The 21,849-nt window shown below is 40.7% G+C and overlaps 1 protein-coding gene and 1 long non-coding RNA gene across 2 annotated transcripts; one reads left to right on the plus strand and one right to left on the minus strand.

The window, feature by feature from the left end:
- Positions 1 to 91: 91 nt before the first annotated feature.
- Positions 92 to 8,094, plus strand: OIP5 (Opa interacting protein 5). Its single transcript, XM_033061828.1, has 5 exons — positions 92 to 636; positions 731 to 797; positions 1,743 to 1,865; positions 2,382 to 2,463; positions 3,753 to 8,094. Exons 1-5 carry the CDS (start codon positions 309 to 311, stop codon positions 3,906 to 3,908), a joined length of 756 nt encoding a protein of 251 aa, XP_032917719.1. The 5' UTR covers positions 92 to 308; the 3' UTR covers positions 3,909 to 8,094.
- Positions 6,271 to 21,502, minus strand: LOC116997316. The gene is made up of 4 exons (XR_004418166.2): positions 21,400 to 21,502; positions 16,724 to 16,759; positions 15,946 to 16,002; positions 6,271 to 15,122 (listed from the first exon to the last, which is right to left on the minus strand). It is a non-coding gene; the product is annotated as an uncharacterized LOC116997316 (long non-coding RNA).
- Positions 21,503 to 21,849: the final 347 nt, after the last annotated feature.

Below are 21,849 nucleotides of genomic sequence, written 5' to 3' on the forward strand. Positions count from 1 at the left end.
GAGCGCCCCGCCGTTCAAACCGCGCCGCCGCGCCTGCCCATTGGCTGGGCCAGAGCAGGGGGCGTGTCCCGAGGGGGCGGGGCGCGGGAGCCGCCAATGGCGACGCGGTGCGCCGCGCGTGCTTATTTTCAAGCGCGACGAGGCGTTCCCGGCAGAGAAAGACGCGCGCGGTGTGAGCCTCTGCCCAATAGCCGCGGGCAGTTAAGATTGACGCGTCCGCTGGCCAATGACAAGGCAGACGTGCGAACCGCGCTCCAATTGCGAGGCTCGGAGGGCGGGCCCCGCGCCCGAACACTCGGCGGGAGAAGATGGACTTGAGGCGGCAGCTGCAGAGGGTGTTCCAGGACCCGCAGCCCACCGGGACCATCGTGCTGGAACGACCACCCGCCCCTGCCGCTACGACCTGGGTCCCGCTGCCGTCGCCCCTGCCGCCGCCTCCTCCGCCGCCGCCTCCTCCGCCGTCGTCGCCGTCTTCCTTGCCGCCGGCCGCGGTGCCGGCGTCGCCGCCGCGGCGGAAGGGTCCGCTGCCGGAGGAGTGCGCCGTGTTCCACTGCTGCGGCTGCTGGACGGTGCTGGGCGACTCGCTGCAGCTGTGCGGGCAGGAGCCGCCGGGGCTCAGCGTCCTCGTCTGCTTCAGTCAGTGCCTCGTCGGGCGGCGGGGGCGGCGCGGCCGGGCTGGGGTTGCTCGGGCGCTCTCGGCTGCAGCGCGTCTCTCTGTCTTTCTCCTCAGAAGTCACCAACGACGTGACCAGGGAGGACTCGCTGTTGGTCGGCCTCGAGGGAGCCCTGCTGGGATGGTGCGTAGCTCCCGTGTTTGCTGGCAGCGGGCCTGCCGTGAGCGGCCGCCGCGGTAAATGTGCGGGCAGAGCCGGGAGCGCCTCCGGCTGTGCGCGGCGGGTTTTGAGGGGCTGGCAATTCCCAGGTGATGTCTGTGCCTGTTTCACACTTAGGATGGAGAAACCTTTTGTAGGGATGTAGTTTTCATTTGAAATCAAAAGTTTTGCTGCTCTAACCTCTATGGGTGGAGAGAAACATTCGAGCAATGCAGGGCTTGTAGAGCCCTTTCTTTCTTTCCCTAAACTTAAAACATACCTGGATTTGGTTGGTTTGGTGGGATTTTGTTTGGTTTGGTTTGGTTTTTGGGGGAGGGGTGGCTTTTGGTTAGTTAGGTTTTCTTATAATGGAAATTAAAAACTTGTGCTGCCCCTATTCATGATCCTGCAGTTAGCAAGATTTGGTAACTCAGTCTAATGGGAAGAATGTAAAATGTCATCTGAGGGCTTACAGAACCAGTAGCTTGTTTAAATGATGTTTAAAAACTGTTTTACATATTATAAGTGATGCCTTAAGGACTGGGAATTTTTCTTGCTCTTTTTTTGACTTTTCCCCTTGCCCCTCTGTCTTCATGGGCAATAATCTGTTTTATTAGAAAGACTTTTCACCTGGCACATGCATTGTTTTATCACTTAAATCTTGTTTGAGTAGAATAGTCTAAACCACTCTGTGATAATGTGTGTTTTCTTCCTTAATACCAAGTTCACTTATTAGAGAGATTACTTCTTTTACAACATGCCCAATTTCTTATGGTCATGTTGGTTTTGCACATATTTTTTTGAGGAGGTGTTATTATGCCTTGGATTTTGACCCAACAGAACTGAAGATTTTATACCCTCTGACAAATATGCAGCATCTGTGTTTTCAAAAGCTTCTCTTTGAGAACACTTTTGCCTTTCTCCTGTTAGTGCTTATTATTTATTATCCTGTCGGTCATGTGGCTTGGCTGTGGGCTTCGTTCTTGAGTCTTCTGTCAGTGACCTGGCATATCTCCGAGACTTGTTCTGTTTCTTCAAGGACAGCATCATCTGGTGAGTACACTGCACCCTTATGGTCCCTGACTTCACTGCTAGTTGTAAGTTACTGTACAAGTAGCCTACACCTAACAAAAGTGGCTTTTGGCTTTTGTCTGAGCATATTGGTGTGGGATTTTAATATCCTTGATGCCTAAATTGTGTTGATGTGAATCCCTTTGATTTGCTTTGCACCTCTTGAGTGTCCTTGTGCAGTGAAAGGCTTCAGATTTACTTGTGTGCAACACTGAAATCTCTTTAGTTCCACATTCATTTGGCGAATGTAAGGTATCAAAGTGATTCTGTGATAGGTTGAGGACTTGACTATAGAAGCTATAAATTACTTATAGCTGGGGATGAGAGGATCTTGATTCCAAAGTAAAACCACTGTTATGTTTTGAGTATTTTCATAATTATTATTTTTGGCAACAATTTTCTATCTGCCTTAAAAGTATCTTAAATCATCTGTCTAAATAAGGCAACTATAGGTTTTTTAACTGTTGTGTTTTTTCCCTTTGCCCTTTTGTTTTCCAGTTACCTCTTAAAAAACCAAAGGATTGTAGAAGCTTCTAAGGTGAATTTTCCACCTGTGACCTTAAAGGAACACATGACGAAAGTAAGATTTTCACAATAATGGAAAATACTTTTAAATTGCTGATAATTTTGGACATTAATTCAAAAACATTGACAGAAATGTGGAGTTTTTAAGTGCCCAAGATTGAGAAAATGCTGCCTTATGTGACAGTAACTGACTCAATGCGAGACATGGAACATTTTCTAAGATCCCTAAACTGCAGAACATACCCAGTTCTAGCTAAGTTTTGGCAAAAGTTTGTTATCCTTTTATCTCTATACCTTGCAAAGAAAAAAACCCCCAAGAATTATTTCTACAGACTTGGCCTAAGTATTATGAGTTGTGTGGTCATTGTTGAATTTAAAAATAGACTTTTTTTTTTAATTTGAAAGAGATTTTTAAAGAGTTATATTTTTATATCTGTGTAAGCTCAAAACAGCATGGCAGTATTTCTTGTTTCAGAGACAACTCTAGGACCTCCCTGCTGTTTTGGTGTTCAAATTGGATGTTCTTATCTGTAACCTGACTAGTTGTTACGTTAGTTAATTGCCTGTGCCTTAGCTCAAATAAAGTTATTGTGTATAGGGGACAGCCAGCATACCCAGTATTTATGTTTATTTGTTCCTTACTTTGGGTTTGAGTTTAGATTTCAGTTTCTCTTGTAATGGGTCTTTGATATTTCATAAGTTTGGTCCTGTTCTGAGTCATCTTCCAGTTTCTGTAAGGTCTGAGTTATTTTACAGCTCGAGTGAGGCTGATGCAAAAATCTTATCCAGATAAAACTTTTGAAGTCGAAGTAAAAAAATGTGATTGAAGTAAAAATATGGTAGCACTTCATATGGTAGCAAACACAAATTATGTCCCTGTAGAGAGTTTTCTTGTTGACTAGAACAAGCTCAAGCATCCGGCCTTTGCTTTTTGAGACAAAATGTCCACGTGTATTCCTAAGCTAAAGATGAAAGTTTGTCCACACACTGTCAAAGAAGGTCCCTGGCTATGTGAAAACATGAGTTAACTAGGAAAGATCAGATTCATCATAGTAAAACTGCAGCAACTCCATCTCCTTAAATAGTTATTTCCATTATGTCCCTGAAAGGGCTGATACTGGCACACATTAATCCATCTCCAGTTTGTAGTAGTGCAGCCCTCTGATCTGCGTGCTGGTTTTGTCAGTATTAAACATGCAGTATAGAGATCAAGCCCTCTATATTTTCCCATCTTGAAAGTGAGCTGCTCTTTAGCCACTTAAAGTGGGGTGCAGGTCATTTAAAGATCCAGTGTTAGGACTGGTTTTGCTAATTTTAACACTCTTAATTTCTATTTTTTTCTAGGTGAAAGAAAAGCTTGTGGACTTCAACCGTCGCATAGAAGAAGCGATAAGGAAGCTGGAGAAAATGGAAGAAAATAATTATGTAACAGAATGGCAAAACTCTTCAACTGATCCAGATGACCTACTACCAGGACATGCAAGAGTTAATGCCAACTAATACCCCTTTTCAAGAACTGTTGGAGTTGAAAAAGTTCTGCATCTCTGCTGAGTTTAGTCATTACAAAGAAATAATACACCAGACCAGGTCTGAGCATTGATCTGTCACTTTGTGTGTGGAAAGAACTGATGAGGAAGAATATCCCTTCAGGGGAACATCTGCATATCTGACATACTGAAGTTATGCTTGGAAGATTGAATAGCTCACTCATGCAGCATGTCACTCTCTGAGGCTGTGTAACTGTGGGTTTGGTTTTTCTAATGACTTCAGGGGGAAAACCAGCCTTATAAGTACTTAAGTCAGGTTTCTGGAGCTATGCAAAACATACTTAAAAAGGTGATGATATTCAAGAGCCACCATTACAAACTGAACACTCTTAGAGACCTAAAGTTCTTGTCCTACCTCTTAATACAGACACAGTGTTAATGGCAGCCTTTGTTTTAATGGCAGCTAGTTTCTGGTCAAGTGGCTCATTAGCTATATCTGATATGTGAGCCACTGCTAAATGAACTCCTGAATAATTTTGATTTTTGCTTGTGTGTGTTGCCTTCAAAAGCAGCAGATAAGCACGTCACAGATACTGCAGTGTTCTTAGTGCATGAGTCTGGATGGCACCGTGGAGGCAGAACACAAGGTTTTGGATTTCAGGTAAAGGGCAACCCACGTGCCTGCCGTGTCTGCTGAAGGGCAGTCCTGTTCCTGGGGCTGAGTCAAATTCTGCCAGCTAAGGCTGTGAGCAACTGCTTTGAACAGATTTGAACATTTCTTTCTGGAAGATCAGCTAAGAAACCAAGGAAGTCTGCACGATCAATGAAGTAGTGCTTTCCTGCAGTTATCATTTGCCTGTTGCCTTCAACTGGCCAGTTAAGACATTTCATAAAAATACCTCTCATGCCTCATTGGCATTTCTCTCTGTTGAAAATTGGTTCTGCTTATTTCTAAATGTTTAGAGAAATAATTTTAGAGAAAAGAAAGCACTACTTACCCTTTGTTACTGGGACAGAATATTCCTAATTCTTGTTTGTGGAAGGTTAAAGGCCCTTTTCCTCTCTTTTTCTGCCTAAAGGGCTAATGTTTTTCCCTAAGGGAATAATGAACTTAATGGAAAGTTTAGTAGTTGTCTGTAGTAGTCTAGAGAGGATTCTATTTACTTGATCAGTTTAATTCCAGTGATTCAAACTGGCTTCTTCCATATATATAACCAGCAGGTTACAGACATCATTGCTGCTGCTGCTAGTTCTGTGTTTTGTCTTATTTATAACTCATAATGGGCTTGGAGCAGAGGGGACAAAACTCACTGTAAGGCATCTCAGAGGTTTTAGGTGGGCAGCTGGTACTTAGGCTAGTACTAATGCTCACTGTGCTGCTTTCTGTTTGGGAGTTCTCTATGATCTCAGTTCATTGTAGTAAGCAAAACCACAGAGTATTAACAGTCATTCTGCAAGGAGAGGAGGGGCTCTCACAAATTCTGATACCACCATTGAAGTACTTCCTTAGTGCTTGTGTTGTTGCATGAGTCTAAGAAATGTGATTGAAAATGGGACTATTTGATTTTGCCCTTTCATTCCTGATTTTTGCTATTTTCTGTCTATACTATGGATAATGCTAAATTGTTTTGCTTCATTAGTGTTGATCCCAAAAAAAAAAAAAGCTGTCAGTTGCATTTTTGCATTATATTTAAAGTTGTGAAGAAGGAACTTGTTAAATAAAAGGTGAAATTCAGAAATTCATATTGTGCAAATCATTATGTGAGTCCTAGGCCTATTTCTTTTCCTTTGATTAATTTTGCAGAAAGAAAAACATCACTTCATCTTGCTTTGGTCCTCATTTGTTATGAAACATCAAAGTAATGGTTCCTCAAATTATATTACTTAGCTTAGCTTAGCATGGATTCAAATAGTGAGTATGTGCTGAAAAATAGCTGGTTAATTTTTAAACTGCACTTCTCAAATCTTTGAAACTGGAGGACCTCCACCAACCAAATTTTTCATAAGTGTAGTCATCAAAACAATAAACACTACATACATAAAGCAGTTTTCTGAGGAGCCTTGTTATTCTTAGGCAATCAATACAAGAAACAGCAGGTTTCTGCTACCCTCTAAAACTGCCCTTGAAGCTCTTACCTGATAAGTTAAGCATCTTAGAATGAGTGGGATAACAATTTTTATTTAGCTGCTGTTTAAGTCAAAAGCTCTTGTGCCTGAAGTCTGCTGGGACAGCTGACCCCAAAGCAGATATCCAGCATATTTTAATTCAGCTCAAGTTGATAAGTTTTGACAAAGCTACAGCAAGTACACCTCAGAAGTGGAATGGAATGTACAGTAATTTGATTAATTTGTCTCTGAACAGATGACACATCCAGTTTTAGTGCATTCTCAGCCTGTGCTGCTTTATTGCTAAAAAAATTTGTATACAGGTGCAGAGTTTCCAGGTTCATTTTTAAACAGTTCCTCTTTACAGTGTCAAAAGAATAAAATATTATCTTGAAATCCTCAAAGATGCATAGATATAAAAGCAAGCTGCCTTTTGGAAAAAAATCAGAATTTGCAGGGAGACATTCTTTCACTGTTACCATGTAAAACATGTGCAATGGGAGTACATAGTTCGTAGTCACACCAATAATTTCCTCCACTAATTCATACAAGAATGCTATCAGAAATTCAGTATAATTTAGCTTATTAAGTACTAAGGTAATTTTTTGGAATTTCTACCTAATACTTCTCCTTTGCTGTTATATTTTTCAAAAGGAAAATAACTTCACTGACATCCTGAAGTAGCTTATTCCCCAAGTTATACTGAGGGGAAATACAAAGGATACAATGGCTTACTCATTACAAAAAAATATTTAACACATTTTAAAACCATGCATAGTGTTCTAAAGAATTAAAAATGACCACGGTTAACCACTGGACTAAATTTGTCTCAGGAATTTTCTTGTTTCTTGTTGGCTCAAAGACTTTTATTCAGTCTAACTTGTGATACCATGGAATAGTTCTCTTCTCTTATAATATCCCTATCTTCGTTTGGCAATCCTTACATATCTAAACAGAGCATTAATGGGTAAAAACCACAATTACCATTCTAAACCCAAAACACAGTGCTTTATGAATGGCTGGCTATGAAGTATGAACAGGAGTTAACTTGACACACCTTTTCTTCCTCCAAGACACTTCTTTTTTATTTAAGAGAGAGGACTGAGCCTCTGTACATGGAGAAGTGTTCTGTACAAGTTAAGCCCACAAAATTAAGCTAAGCTACAAATATGGAATTCTGCAACAACAAGCCAGTATTCTACATATTTAATTACAGGTTAAAACTTGGAAAAGTATTAGTGATGTAGGCTATGCCACACATTCTCTTATTTTCAAACTGCCAGCAGAAATTGACTGCATTATCCACTAAGAGACTTGAATTACAGAGAACACACTAAGAGTTTACAGAAAGATGGCATCCAAATTCCCTTTTATTTAATAAGTGAAATAAAGAAAAAAAGACAATTGCAACCTCTGTTGCAGAAGATAAAGACCTTCAGTGATCAAATCTCATTTTCTGTTTTTAAAAATCTCTTTAAAGAACTTAAAAAATATACAAGATTATCAGTATTTTCAGGTTCATTCCTGCAGATGCCATTATTGCTGGCTGGTACCAGTATGCTTCAGTACAGCTGCCTATGTGGCTAGAGTTACCTGAAAATACTGTCTATTAAAAAGCTATTCAACACCTGAAAAATATGTACTGTGCTTTTTAATTTCAGTCTTCTCCAAATAATTTCTCTCACCACACTCAAGTTTATTACCTACAGTCTGGCAAATACTACACTCAATTTGAGTCTGTGGTTTCTGTTACTTGTTTGTTGGCTTGGGTTCTGGGGTGATTATTTTGTGGGTTTGGTTTTCTTTCTTTCCCACCAGTCGGTCCCCCTGCACTGTAAGAAACTCTGCACCCTTTTCCTTGCTACAGCTGCAGCAGGTGAGAAACCTCATCTCGCCTCTAAACATGCTTAGTTCATGCCCTGCTTTTTACATGCTCAGGACAGTGATATGAACCAGACAAGAGGTTATAAAGGCGAGTTCTGCTGATCCTGGTTCCTGATTTACAGTTTTGGTGCCATGCTTCTGCCCCTATCTATACATTCTGCCCCCTTCTCTACAGAGGCAGCACATTCTCTAAAAAAACCCCAAAATTTGAGAATCAAAGCAGGAAGTTCAAGCTATTGGTATATTAATTCCTATTGCTTCATTATGTATAAATGCATATCTCAATTAACTGGTAATAACTACATTACACTAGACATTTTGAATCATGCATAATTAGAATACTAGCTCTAAGATTTGGTTTGTGGGCCTGTGCAGCTTTCCTTCAGTTTCTCCATGCAGTTCTTCATGCCTAAGGCATTACAAACTACCTGCCTTTTATGTGACCTGCCAACACACTCTTTTGGAGGGGAAGTGGAGAGAAGCAGACAGGATTTACATAGGACACACTAAACAGAAAGTTACCTTCTCTCTTTAGATGGGGTAAAGTCTTGGGACTTTGTATTATAACCCAGTACATAGGCTCAGAGACAGAAACGTTCTGCTGACATCATGAACACTGACACTTTCTCTAAAACACAGGAGGAAGTGTAGAGACTGAAAGGGAACAGACATCAGAATCCATGGTTAGTGCTCTGCACTGTTGAACAAGACACCCTGGGTTCAACTGCTAGCTTTTGTGTGCCAGTCAAAGTGCTACAGGGGCAAAATGCTGGATCGTTCTGTGAAAGAAATCTACTGGAATCTAACCTGAACTGTCATTCTGCAGCTCTGTACCTGACCAGCAAGCAGGATTATTAGTTTTGGAGGAAGACCAGCCAGTTTCCTAAGGATGCAACAAGCAGTAATTTCTAAGATTTGTTGTACATAAAAAATTTTTCTATTTTCAATTGATTTTTGTCCTTTCCTGCCCCAAAAAAAAACAGACTGCCAGCTCTTGACAATGTAATCCTCATGTAAAGCATCAGTTATCCTCAAGCTCAGTACAATTCCTTCTCACTATCAAGAAGTCTTTGCAAGACTTTCTTTTCTCTCCTAAATTTGACAATTACCCTCCGTTTCAGAAGGTACCAACAGGAGTGCAGTCTAGACCTTCTGCAGCAGCACTACAGTGTATACAAACAGAATATATTTGTATCATCTGGGTTTAGTACTGCTAAAGGAGGAATGTCCATACTGGTCATTGTACCTTTGATATACCACACCCAAGTGTGGTAGTACCTAACGTTTCCACTCAGGTTTAGAAGCTGTTAAATCAAGGATGTTGAAGCAAAAGTCATGCCACAGTACAAGAGCTGAAAGGCAAAGGAATTCCTTTTGTTGCTGTGAATAGTAATTCTTAGTCCAGTAGCCCACAAAATTCAGATCATTACTAAAAGCCTGAACTGGGAAGTACATGTAGTAGCTTGCCTGGCTACATAAGTCTTTATTTCCTCCTCACTTTTCTGAGTGGATATACCCGTGAACAATTCTGTTCAGCCACAAAGTTCATACTTCTGAAGCACGAATGTGACTTTGTTTTCATTATAATTTAATTATTATGTAAATGTACTTCCTGACCACAGACCACAGTAAATTCCTCATTTCTCTAATGTAATCAGAGAGCAATCAAATTAAGGTCCCCTATGGCCAGCTTCCAATTTTATCAAAAATTCAATAGTTGGAATTTAAGCTGATTACAGTCTTTCAGATCAATTAGCTTTTCATAAGCATATTACATCTTAGCCAATTTAGACATTCTCATACTTATCCGGTTACTTTATACTGTAAAAATGCTCACAGCCTTCACAGTTCCATTATCAATTTATGAAGATCCAAAGTGCTTCAGCCCCATGCTTTAAAAACACAAGAAGCTTCCATTAAGCTGGAAGTCACAGTCTAAATTACTTCAGCTTTCCAGAAGAAATGCAGCCAGATTGATTTAACCTCTGATCAAATAAACTGTTCAGAATACATTACTGTCTGTTGGGTCATACTGTGTCTATAGACAAGGTATCTACACTGGAAAGTGTCAACCAGGAAGAGTTCAGAACTCCTGTGGCTCTTTTATGCAACCCTTTGATAGCAAGTAATTCGTTGGATGCAGATCTACAGGCGTAGATCAATAACCCTTTGTGTTACCAGAGGCTTCACAGTACTTTCCTCTGCAAAACTCCAGGCATCAACTGAAATCAATTATGGTCTGAAACAGTATTTAGCAAAGCTGAAATTATTTTCTGCTGTAACATCTTTAGAGTTCTACAGTTGTGTTTGGCGTGTACAAATATTTTGAGTGTCAAGTGCTCACTAACGTTTTTAATTTTTTTTTTATTTAAAGACTATCTCAGATTGGTCTTTATAAACAAAGAAAACAGGAAGTACTTCCCACCACAAAAGCTTCTAACTTTAGAATCAGGTTCTCTTCACAGTACAGTATTTGGAAAAGTTTAGTTTCTCAGAGAAATAGAGCAAGTGCTAGGCTACAAAAAAAGAAAAAAATTACAGGGAAACTTCAGCTATCCTTTGAAAGAGAACTGTCTGCCCTTCCCCCAGCACTCACTGGCAGTGCTTCAGACATGCGGCAAAGCTAATTTTTCTTTTTTTAATATATATATCAAGTTCCTTAACTTAGTATTCAAGTTCCAAATTCCCTCCAAAGAGAGGAACATAAGAAGAATTTGCCCTTCTTTTCAGGAAGACTCTTCACACAACTCCCTGCAGCACAGAGCGCCACAAACTTATTTGGTTATTACCCACTTACTCTACTGTACAGTCTTGCTAATGCAAGTTATTTACTATCACATGCAAAACAGTTATTGCTACTAAAGTTCTATTTTCTTATTAAATCATCTTATGGCTTTGTTTGCATCAGGGATTCTTCCCCCTACATACTGTGCTATTTTGCATTCCAGTTTCAGAGGTATTTTTCAATTGATTCTCCCAAGCACTAAACTACTTTATTCAATGGTACAGCTACGTCCATTTAGAATTGAGCCTGACTCTTAGCACAGGTCCCCCAGAGCTCTGCTGTAAATGGCCCACCTATCCAATTTTCTCAGAAATTTATTAGATGCAGAGGGTTGTTTGGTTGGTTTTGTTGGGGTTTTTTTCCCTGTTACATACATTAACTCTGCCTGGATTACTGCCATTGCACGGAAGTACATGCTTCTTGATTAATTACTTTAAAGATATATCGTACCAAAATTACAAAACCAAGCTACCCATTCCCTCCCTCCCCCTAATGGCCATTTACAGGCAGGTCTCAGGAAAAAAAAGATGCAGTATCCTCTCTAAGCTAAAAGAGAGAAATGAGTGAAGAGCAGCACTGGCATCAAATATAAGACTTATTCCTAGGACATCAGAGGATGCCATCCACAGAGCAATGCACATCTCAAGAATTATATCAGTCTCCTATTTGACCAGTCCAAGCTGCCCATTGAGTGCTAAATCAATTTCACTTCCCTGGTCTAAACTTTCCTTCTTGAAAAAAGCAGAGGGAGAGACAGAAATCATTAGAATTGAGCTTAGAGCTTGAAAGCAAAACTGGAAGTTACCTAAAATACAAGATATTGAATTCTCAATAATACAGGGGTGGGGAATCTCTGATCCACTGGCTAGAGACAGCCTGCTGCAGAGATACAGGCTTCAACACTGTTTTCCAACAGCCTTTGACCTTACCATATTCTGTCTTATTAAGATGTATGTAAATGCAGGATCCACCAAAGTTATATTAAGGTTCAATAGGACTTCAGCCAAAAAAGGTTCCCCATTCCTGCAATAATGGATAAAAGTCTTCTACGCGTAATTAGCACATCATATTTTGCAACTATTAACTTATCACACAATGAGGATAATGTTTTGCTAGCTATAATAATCATATAATCAGATCCGAAAAAAAGAAAAGATTACTTAACAGAATTTGTAAATTATCTGAAGGTAAGAGATGAGTAGAGAATGCACACAAACTCCTTAGCATATTCATACTTTTCTGACTATATCACAGGATGGGTAAAAAATGGTTCAATAAAACTGAAAACGGAAGAAAACATCAACAAAGATTAAAAAGGAAAGAATCGCACGGTAGAGGTGAGAATTATGGATGCTTGCATACTCTAGCTTACTATTACAGCTGGACAGACAGACAAATATCAAAAAGTCAACTATGATTCTATGAAGCCCATTAAGTGAACGAGTTCCACTTCTAAGGATAGCATTGCCATTGTCAAAGGGAGGATACTGCATGTTTAGACCATGTTTGTGATATTTCTATTGTATCCTTTCTAGTGTTAATTACATTATCATCACTGTTTACTAATAAATTTGTCACTCGGAAATTGTAAAAATACTACTAGGCTCATGCACTGATCCTAACATGGCACTACAGTTTGCTACAAAGCACTAATGCTTATGGAACTATACACATCTCAAAATGGAAGACATTGGTGATTTTGTTGTTTTCAAACAACTTGTAACATCATTTTGTCCACAAGTATTAAAATATATATATGTATATATATATATATATGAGCTATTGCACATGCCCCTTGTTTTTGTAATCTTTCACGTGGGAAGATTTCCAACCAACATAAAGAAAAAGTGGAGCAAGAAAAAGTGAGTCAGATGAAGCAGCATTTCCAAACACAGCAGTTCTTTAAAGGTGCTGGCCAGGAAGGTACAACAATGGGGGTCTTCTGGGCATGCACTACTGGAGTATCACTTCTGTGAAAGCCACAGATCCTTAACCTAATAAAATCCTGATGTTCTAAAATTAAACTTGAAAACTAATTTTGCTATACTGTCATGAATAGGAGTCAAGAAAAAAAACCAGTAATTCTACTTTTTTGTTACAATGCTGGGTTACAAAATATTGAGGTTAAGGAGCTTAGATTATCAGGTCTCTAGTTCAGACAAATTTGCAATTTTTGTACATGTCCACAGAAAACAAAAATACCTTCCTGTCCCCCGAGTATTTTGTCATCAAGCTATGCAAGAAACACTTGCTGTCTCTAACATCAGAGGAGTAAGTATGGACAGAAGGAAGAAAAGAAAATTCACAGATCTAAAATCAGACATTTCTTAGACCACATACTTCCCACCCACTGTAATCCTATGATGTCAACAGTATTTTCCATCTTTTAGAGATGGATCCTGCTTCTACAGACATCTCTATTAGATCCTATTGACTTCAATAAGGAGGCCCTGAAAGGAAGTGTGCTTTTCTAGTTGCCTCCAATGCCAGAAAGTTCAGACCATATTTAGCAAAGAAATCCTAAGTCAGGCCAAGCTGGCAGCTGCCTCATCAAGCTCAATGTTAACTCTTATCACACAGCTCACCACAATATTACAATTTTAGAGCACCTCTGCTCATTAAAGTTGGCATTACTTTGATATGCAGCGTCCCGCCCATCACTCTTAAGCTTAGGTGTCTGTTCTTTGCTTCATGGAAACAAAAAATGGGTAAAGCTGTCACTAAATCCTACTGTTACAAAACAAGTTTAAACAGAGACATTATTTGGAAGATTAGGATCAACATCAATGCTTGTCCTCACTCTGCTATGGAACTCAGTCCCATAAAATGCCACATTTTTGGCATGGCAATCTATCACCCAGATTTAAGAAGGATTTCAATTGTTTGCTTTTTCAGCCATTTTCAGGCTGTCTGGCTCTCTCCAGCAGTTTTCTAAATGGAAAAACAGAACAAAACAAGAAATGCAGAACACCTCCCCAACCATTTTAGTATCTCCCATATTTTAAGCTAGCAAGTCACATTTTCTAAATCACAAGCTTGAAATAAGGTGCACTAAGAGTTTCAGATTTGAGGTGGAATATAATGCATATCCCAATTCTGGTAGTTTTTTGCCAAAAATCTTACTTGTTACAGATAATCCCATAGTAGGGAGCATGTCAACAATATGTGCTCCCATCTTAGAATGACAGAAAACATCCTATATAATCACAAATTATGTAGACGAAGAATCTTGTGTAAACATAAGAACCACCAGATTGTGCCTTAGTTTGGGAAGGAATAAGAAGAGCCAGAAAAAGGACTGCACTAAGTATTTCTGCTCTCAACTCACCCCTCTTACGTGGCTAACATTCCATTCTCTTGGGCCTATTTCTACCTAGATGACAGAAATATCTACCTAGATGACAGGTCCTTCAGTTCTCAATCATGAAAAAATCAAAAAGCAAGACTCCATCAGCAGTAGGGAAATCTGAAATTGTGTCGAAGAAGCCAGGTGGATGAACTGCAACTTTACAGCTCTGGTCTCTTCCATTCCATCAGAAGTTATTTTCTACAGTAAAGAAAGATGTTCTGCCCAGCTCTTCTACTGTGGAGTGGTCTTGTTCCTTTTGATGCTAAGGATTCATAAAAAGCCTGAGGAAGGGAATGATTTAATGCAAACCTAGTCATTATCCTGTTACCCCAGAGGCCTTCAAAGCTTCCTTTTTCTTTGCTAAAAATGAAATTATGCAGAGTAATTTCTTCTTCGAGTGAAAGCTCCTCATATCCTGCACTTACAGAGGTTCACACATGCAAATATACATTTTGATCACAGACTGGGATACACAGTATAGACAAGATAATTCTGAATTTGTTCTTGTGCATTAGCTGCTTTATGTGAGTTGACATCTATCTACAAAGTCAAGTCTGGGACCTGGGCTAGAAAATACCTGTATGAGATGCCCCCATTTGTTTGATAAGTTTCTTCCTCATGTCAGAGCAGAAAATGTTCTGGTTTTCCTGCTGCAACTTTTCATATATATCAGGTCAGTCTGACACAGTAAATCTGCTAGGAATTCCAATTTGACACAGCGAAGTACTTAACCTTTCTAAAATTAAGAAGGAAGTATCAGTGAAAAACACCAGCTTGCCCTTGCATCTGATTACAAAGTATTTTTCATTTTAAAACAGAATGCAGAAACTGAATGAAGAGCTGGCACAGTAGACTTTTTTTCAGGAAAACAAATGCTGATTTCTGTTACTCTGCTTTTGAGTTTTGATAAAACAGTGGGTTACTTCTGCGGGGGAAGTCATCTGGTGAATCAAATGTTTGGCGGGATGATTCAAACAGAAGTGTACAGATCTTTGTTCGTTCAGCTCCATGGAAATGAAGGACAAGTTTTGCTTGCTAGAAGAGAAACATCCACATTTTATAGCCTTTGAGCAAGTAAGAGGACCACCTTCTTAGGAGAGGATCTGGAATTCCAAATTAAAAAACAGGGAAAGTACTTTAGGAATCCAAATAAAATACATTCAACATTAAAATGCCCACCAGTTCACTGCTTCAAAAGCCTGACTCTGATGGATAAAATTATCTGGTTTCACAAACCACTAATCCCTTGGTCTGTAAGATTTTACATCTAACTTTAGAAGTCCATAAGCTAGCTAAGGAAACACTTCAGACATGCTGAACTATACACTTACTCAGAAGCGACGCAGCTAAAAATACACCAGTGTTAATTAGCTGTGGGGCTTCAACCATGTCTCCAACACAGAGCGTGACAACAACGAGGCAGCAGCAGAGTGTACACGGCAGAGAGCACATGTACTCTGCTCCAGCAGGTCACACACAGTTCAGAGAGATGCCAAGAACTATCACCCAACTAATTATCAAACTGTCAGTGCTGCAGAGGAGAAGAGCATTCAGTTTTAGGATCACATACATTAGGCTCTTACTTTCACTCGTTTCTCCCCACTTATCCACAGCATAGACAAATTTCAGTAACTCATCTTTTCACAATTTCCTGGCCTTCCATCAGTGATATTCACCTGGTACTACCTAGTCACAGCAGCTAAGACATGATATTTCTGCATGAAGTTGGAAGCTAATTGCACTCCTGCATAGCTATTGCCAGAAATGTTTATTTATTTATTATTTATTATTTAGTGCACTCTCTTGCACTAAAATAAGAGAGCCAAAATAGAGAAAAAAGAAGGAAAAAAAATATTTTTCATATACAAGAACATGAGAATAACTAACCTCTTCCTCTCTTCTCCCTGTCTTTCTTATTTTAATTACCTTAACCATTCCATTGATCAAGTCCAGAAATAGTCTTCTGGTGACAATTTCCAGCTCCTATGTTAGAAACAGAGAGTAGACCATGAAAATGGAAATACAGTACATGCCACTATTGATATCTCTCTTGAGTCACTCAAATATTTCAGCTGATCATTGGGTTGACACTCAAGACTGTTGGGAAAGTCTTATTCTTATGAAAATGAGGAAAAACAGACCTGGAGAGCTGCAATAAAACACGCCAAAGGTTTGTGACAGAGCTGAGAAAAAAATACAGCCCTTTGTTGCACACCTTAACTACCAGAATATCTTCATTTCACTCACTGGGAAAAAACAAATCAAAACTACAGAAGTTTATTGTAATCTTAGAAATCCTGAATGTACTTTTTTCTATTTGATAATTTACATTTTGTTATTTTATCATTCTTCCACTCCTATCAGTTAACAAATAACACTTTTAAGATAACTATTCCAAGTTAATACAATGACAGAAATTGTCTTAGCAGAGCAAATGACATCACAGGATAGAGATTTTATAATTTTCAAAGCATTTATTCTTGTTAGAATATATAATAATTAAATCAACATTTCTTTAAGGTGAAGCCCAAGCTGAAAGCTTACACTGTGGCAACATTTCAGTTCTCTGAAAGCACACCACAAAAAATTAAAATCTCAATGACAGATTTCTTTGGTCAGGGAAAAGGCATCTGAATCAGCCAACAAACTTGCTAAGTTTAGTACCTTAGATTTAGTACCTAGATAACCTTACAATTGTACTTACCATTATTTTTGATCATTCCACATCTTCTACAGCGAGCTTAGAAAGAAAGAGATGAATAAACAAAATTAATTTTGCATCTAGGAACCAACTCAACACCATACATTATCTGCACAAGACACAAAAGAGTAGTTGTACCTTCCATGAACCAGGTAACATTTTTAGACTTCCTACCTAAAACATTCTGATGTTAGTTTTCAAATTATCAGATATACCCCCTCCTCTAGTTTAAATCCAGAGAATTGGACCCAAGTGTGGAAGAGCCAGGACACACAAACTTTAAATAAGAGCAGGCACACATTTCAGTTTCATGGGAACTGATGGACACATATTCAGTCTCCAGTAAGGCAAGAAACTCTTTCACATTAAAAACAAACTACCGTAGTGAGGACGCTGAGCTGACAACCTAACTGAAAGAATAATGGATTGCTACAAGCAGAACTATCTCATCATAGAGAAACAAACTATTCAAAATTCCTCAGCAAAGTATTATTAGCTTCCACATTCCTGCACAACACAGCATTTCTACAAGTACCATGCACCTGGACCTTCAGAAAAGACAACCCCTACTTCAGGGTAGTTTCTCTGTTCCCATGTTATCAGTTCTGACCCTTCCTACTCAAATTTTCCCTCAAGAACCAGCCAAGCACTATGGGAGTTTGAGACATTGAGGAACCAACAGCAAATGCTTCACAAAAGAATAAACTTGAAAAGGAACAGTTGCCAGGATTGGTAATTAAGTGGTCCCAAATTGCCTTGTCATAATAGAAACTACATAATAGAAACCAATCCAATCTTTGAAAAGTTGGGTCTTCTTTCACTAAGACTATGAATTAACTAAACTAAACACTAAAGCAAGTCTTATTAAAAAGCAGCTGGTGACATTTAAAGCAACTCAAGCAAAGGAATGGTTCATCCAACATTGAAATTCAGTTAGCTTTAACCTACTTTTTTAACAAGTTCACTGACTCTGAATGTCCCAGTTTTTAACTGCTCTGCTTGATACATTCTCTAGCTGACTTTCATCAATTATGTGAGCACAGAGTTCACAGTAGTCCAACAGAACTTGCAAATGCAACTGGATACACATCAAGGTTATTGAAAATGAGCAGGCACTGAGACTGATGGTGACACTATCAACTCTTCAGAAAAAGCTAGTGGACATTACAAAGAAAAAAAAGTTCTTGTCTCCTACATTACTGAACACACAACCAATTGATGTGGTACAAAAAAGAACCGTGAAAGCTCAACACTGCCTAAATGACTCCGTTAAAAATTCAGAAAGTATTATTTTCATTAAGTCTTGACCTATTGCCCATTCATTTTTTCACTCTACCATAACTAAAGATTAGTTTCCATGAACTTTAGATCTCACATTCAGTATCCAAGAAATTCACTAACTTCAGGAATTCCAAAGCCAAAAAGAGATGAAGAAATATCTCACAAATATATTTACCAGCAAAACTGCAATATTTGTCCTCTCATATATACTAACATACTGTATTACCAATCCACCAGTAGGGCAAAAAAAACCCCAAAGTCAGTGTTCTGACATAATCAGCACACTGGAATTGGAGACTACACTAATCTAACAGTATACAGCTATACAATCAACTTTCACTCCACCCCCCACGCTCTGTTTTAAGGTACAACAAAAACTGAGATCCATCAGATCTGGCTTTCCAAAATACTATCTTTGCCTCTTACACAGAGAGGCAAATGCTCCAGGAGATGAGCAGACTTAAAAGGACTCAGAAGATGATTCCTCTTCTCTTGCCTAGAGCCTGAGAAATATGAGGAAGTGAGAAAGGAAAGACCTAGAAACAGGTTTATAGAAAAAGACCAAAACACAAAAAATTGGAAGTATAGCAGAGACCTATGGAGATACAGAAAGCAAAATTAGCCCTACGCATCACAAGACACCTAGGGTTTTTCCCACGGCTCAAAAACTGCCAAATTTAGCCTGGAAAGTGGACAACGACAAATGCTTAAATTATAAGCACAAATATAAACACAAAAGTAGCTTACAGTCCCGCAAAATAATTAGCTGTCTTTGTGCTCTTTTTGCTTTCTAGCCAACTTTGAACTAGGCCTCTAATTCCAAGCTACAAGGCAAAGGTGAGAACTTGTAAAATAAAGTTCTAAGACTGGAGAAAGAATGGGAGTGCCTGAGTGTGGAGGCACCAAATGTGACGCTGAGCAGGAACTGGGCTCTAAGGGGTTTATGTCAGCAGCACTCAGGTTAGCAGGGCACATCCCCCTGCCACTTCAGAAGACACCCGGATCTGGAGGTAACACCAACAACCCACAGAGTCAGGACAATGTAGAGACACAAGCCAATGTCCCCTCCAAAAGAGCACACAAAGGCACATCTGAAGCCTAGAATGGTTGCCAGCCTAGGAAGAGGCCAGGAGACAGTAAGGACCTGTGAGCTGACATCCCCTGTCAAGGCACACTGCCACTGCTGGATCCATAGCATGCTGCTATGGTGCTTGGCTGCTCTAGAGACATCTCAGGCACCACACACACTCCACCTTAATTTTTTGTTCCACTCTGTACTTTTAAATAAAACTCCTTTCCTCTTTTACCAGGTTTCCAACGCACATCTACTTCATTGTTGGTACAATGTTGTAAAGGTACTTCCTACCACGCAGAGAAACCAAGGAAAATTACTTAAAGAAGAGCTTTCAATTCTGTGATACACACACGGTAGGAATGTGCTGTAGGAATACTGTTCAGGCGAAGAAACAACCCTTCTTCCACATTCTTTTTCAGAAAAATCCTCTTATTTTTTTTAACACCCTGAAGACTGTGCAGGTTTTGCATCTTGCACTCACATAACCTCTGGCATAATCAGTCTGTCAGGGCTGGTTTCAAACACTGCTCTTTTTTTAGTTTTTAAGAATGAACGTGGGAGGTGTTCAAGTGATACTCCAGATTCTTTACAAACTTGGTCAGGACTTTTTAGCCTTGGCTGGTCCACAACTTTTGACACCCCTGAGTAAGAGGTGACCACCACGAGATGTATAGCCTGTTCATGGAAATTTTCACACTGCAGATTCACAGCACTGTGGGCAAGATTGCAAAGCAATGCATATTGATTTGACATATAACAGAGCAATAGGAAATTCTGATATTATTTTTAAGATACTACTTCTCACAGTTCTTGTGCATTGAAAGCAATTAAGAATATTAATATTAATCCATATGAATTTCTTACTGCTAAAGTAGTGTACAATTTCACACAAAAGCAAGCTGATTATTTATCATTCTTCTCATGATAATATAAAACAGAATTATCTTTATATGCAGTATGCCAAAGACAAATCCCCTGGCATATTTTAAAAGTTCATACATAGATACGTATAAGTAGGAATATTCACCAGTAGCAACATACTGTGTCTTAATGTTCTGTTGCTCCTAAGTTGCTATTTCTGTTACTACATGAAAATCAGTAAAATGTTCCTTAGGAAATTTTTCTCTTAAGTAGCTGCTGCTTTCAGAACTAATTATGACAGACATGCTTATATTTCGTTTGAGTTATTTCACCAGTTACAAACAGCTACTTCATTATTAGGTCATGCATGCTAATACACCATGTCTCCACAAAATCTAAAGCTATACTTTTTACTTAACCACTTCAGCTTTTTTCTTTTATCTGACATGCAGACTACAAAGACGAACTCGAGATTTTAAGCACTGCTATCAAGTATAGAACACAAGGAATCTCATGCTAGTGACACTAATTCTTTTGCTTTCACTAAAAAGTGTTCATCCCCTCATCTTTTTTTTTTTTTTTTTTCAAATTTCAACTAAGTATCATTCTCTAGCACAAAATACCACGAACAATTTTGAAGAATTCAGGGCATACCTGGCCTGAATGGGACTAACTTGAAAAGAAGAGATAGTGGGTTTAGCAATAGTTTCACATGTTTCATGGTATGTTAAATTCTTTTTCTCTTATTATGAACGACCATATGAATTTTTAAGACTAAACCAAATTCCATTATAATCTCTCCACTTCCCACAGAAAAACCTTTTGGTTTTCTCAAACAACTAGGAAGCCATCCCCTTTGCGCACTCCCGTGTCAGCACTACAGACATTATCAAAGGATATAACCATTCAGATCAGCAGAATTCCTCCAGCCCACAGATCGCATGAATAAGAACGCTATCAGCAGCGTAGCTGTACTCAGCGCTATGCTTGCAGCCAGACATGCGAACCTCATTTCAGACAATTTCGGTTTCCCTTCCCCACGTCGCTGCAGCCGCAGCTGTCCCCGGTCGGTGCGGGTATGGCTGTGCAGGATCAGGCTCTCCCGCTCTCGCCGCATCTGCTGCAGCCCGGCGCCGGGGCTGCAGGACGCCCTCGTCCCCAGCGTCGAAGTTGCTGGGACTTTTCAGGGCGGCGGGCGGGTCGGGTCGGCACGGTCCCGGCCCCGGCCCCGGTCCGTCCCCATACGGACGCCGGCCCGCTCCCCGCCCGGGGCTGGCGCGGCGAGGGCGGCCAGCCGCTCCCACTGCTCGGCCCGGCGCCGCGGGAACGAGCCCGAGCCCGGGCCCAGCCCAATCACGGGGCGGGACGGGGAGGCGGGAGAGCGGGCGCTCGGTCCCAGCCCGGTCAAGGATCCGGCACCCGGCTTCAGGCTGGACGCGGCCACTGCTCCCGCCGCACTCACCTGAGCGCGGCCGAGGCCGCGGGGACGCGGCCGGCCCGGCCCCTCCGCCTCCTCCGCCCCTCACTCCGCCATCTTCCCCTCCTTCCCCCGGCCTCCCGGCGGGGGCTCGCTGCGCCCGGGCCCGCCCACTCGGCCGCGAGCCTATTGGGTGCCGTGTCTGTGCATCAGTCCTCCGGCTTAGGCGGGGATTGGCCAGCGGCGCCGTCCATCACGGGGCTGGGCTCCCGCCTCCAAGGCCACGCTCTCTGATTGGCCCCGGGGAGGGCTCAGGGAAGGGATTGGCTCGGGCGGCGCGAGCGGGACTGGCCCGGGGCGAGTCCTGCGGTGACCTCCACGGGGATTTAAAGGGGCCGCTCCGCAGGGGCGGCCGGGCTGGGGCCCTGCACCGCCCGCTTGGGGAGGGAAGGGCTGCGGGGACGTGGGGTCCCGGTCCGGCGGCCCTGCAGCACC

Source organism: Catharus ustulatus, chromosome 6 (genome assembly GCF_009819885.2).
Source record: "Catharus ustulatus isolate bCatUst1 chromosome 6, bCatUst1.pri.v2, whole genome shotgun sequence".
In the NCBI taxonomy this organism is placed as follows: domain Eukaryota; kingdom Metazoa; phylum Chordata; class Aves; order Passeriformes; family Turdidae; genus Catharus; species Catharus ustulatus.

Coding starts and splice junctions, on each gene's coding strand:
- OIP5 (XM_033061828.1), top strand. CDS start 309: ATGGACTTGAGGCGGCAGCTGCAGAGGGTGTTCCAGGACCCGCAGCCC. Junction 1,866..2,381: donor TTCAAGGACAGCATCATCTG/GTGAGTACACTG, acceptor TTTGTTTTCCAG/TTACCTCTTAAAAAACCAAA. Junction 2,464..3,752: donor TAAAGGAACACATGACGAAA/GTAAGATTTTCA, acceptor ATTTTTTTCTAG/GTGAAAGAAAAGCTTGTGGA.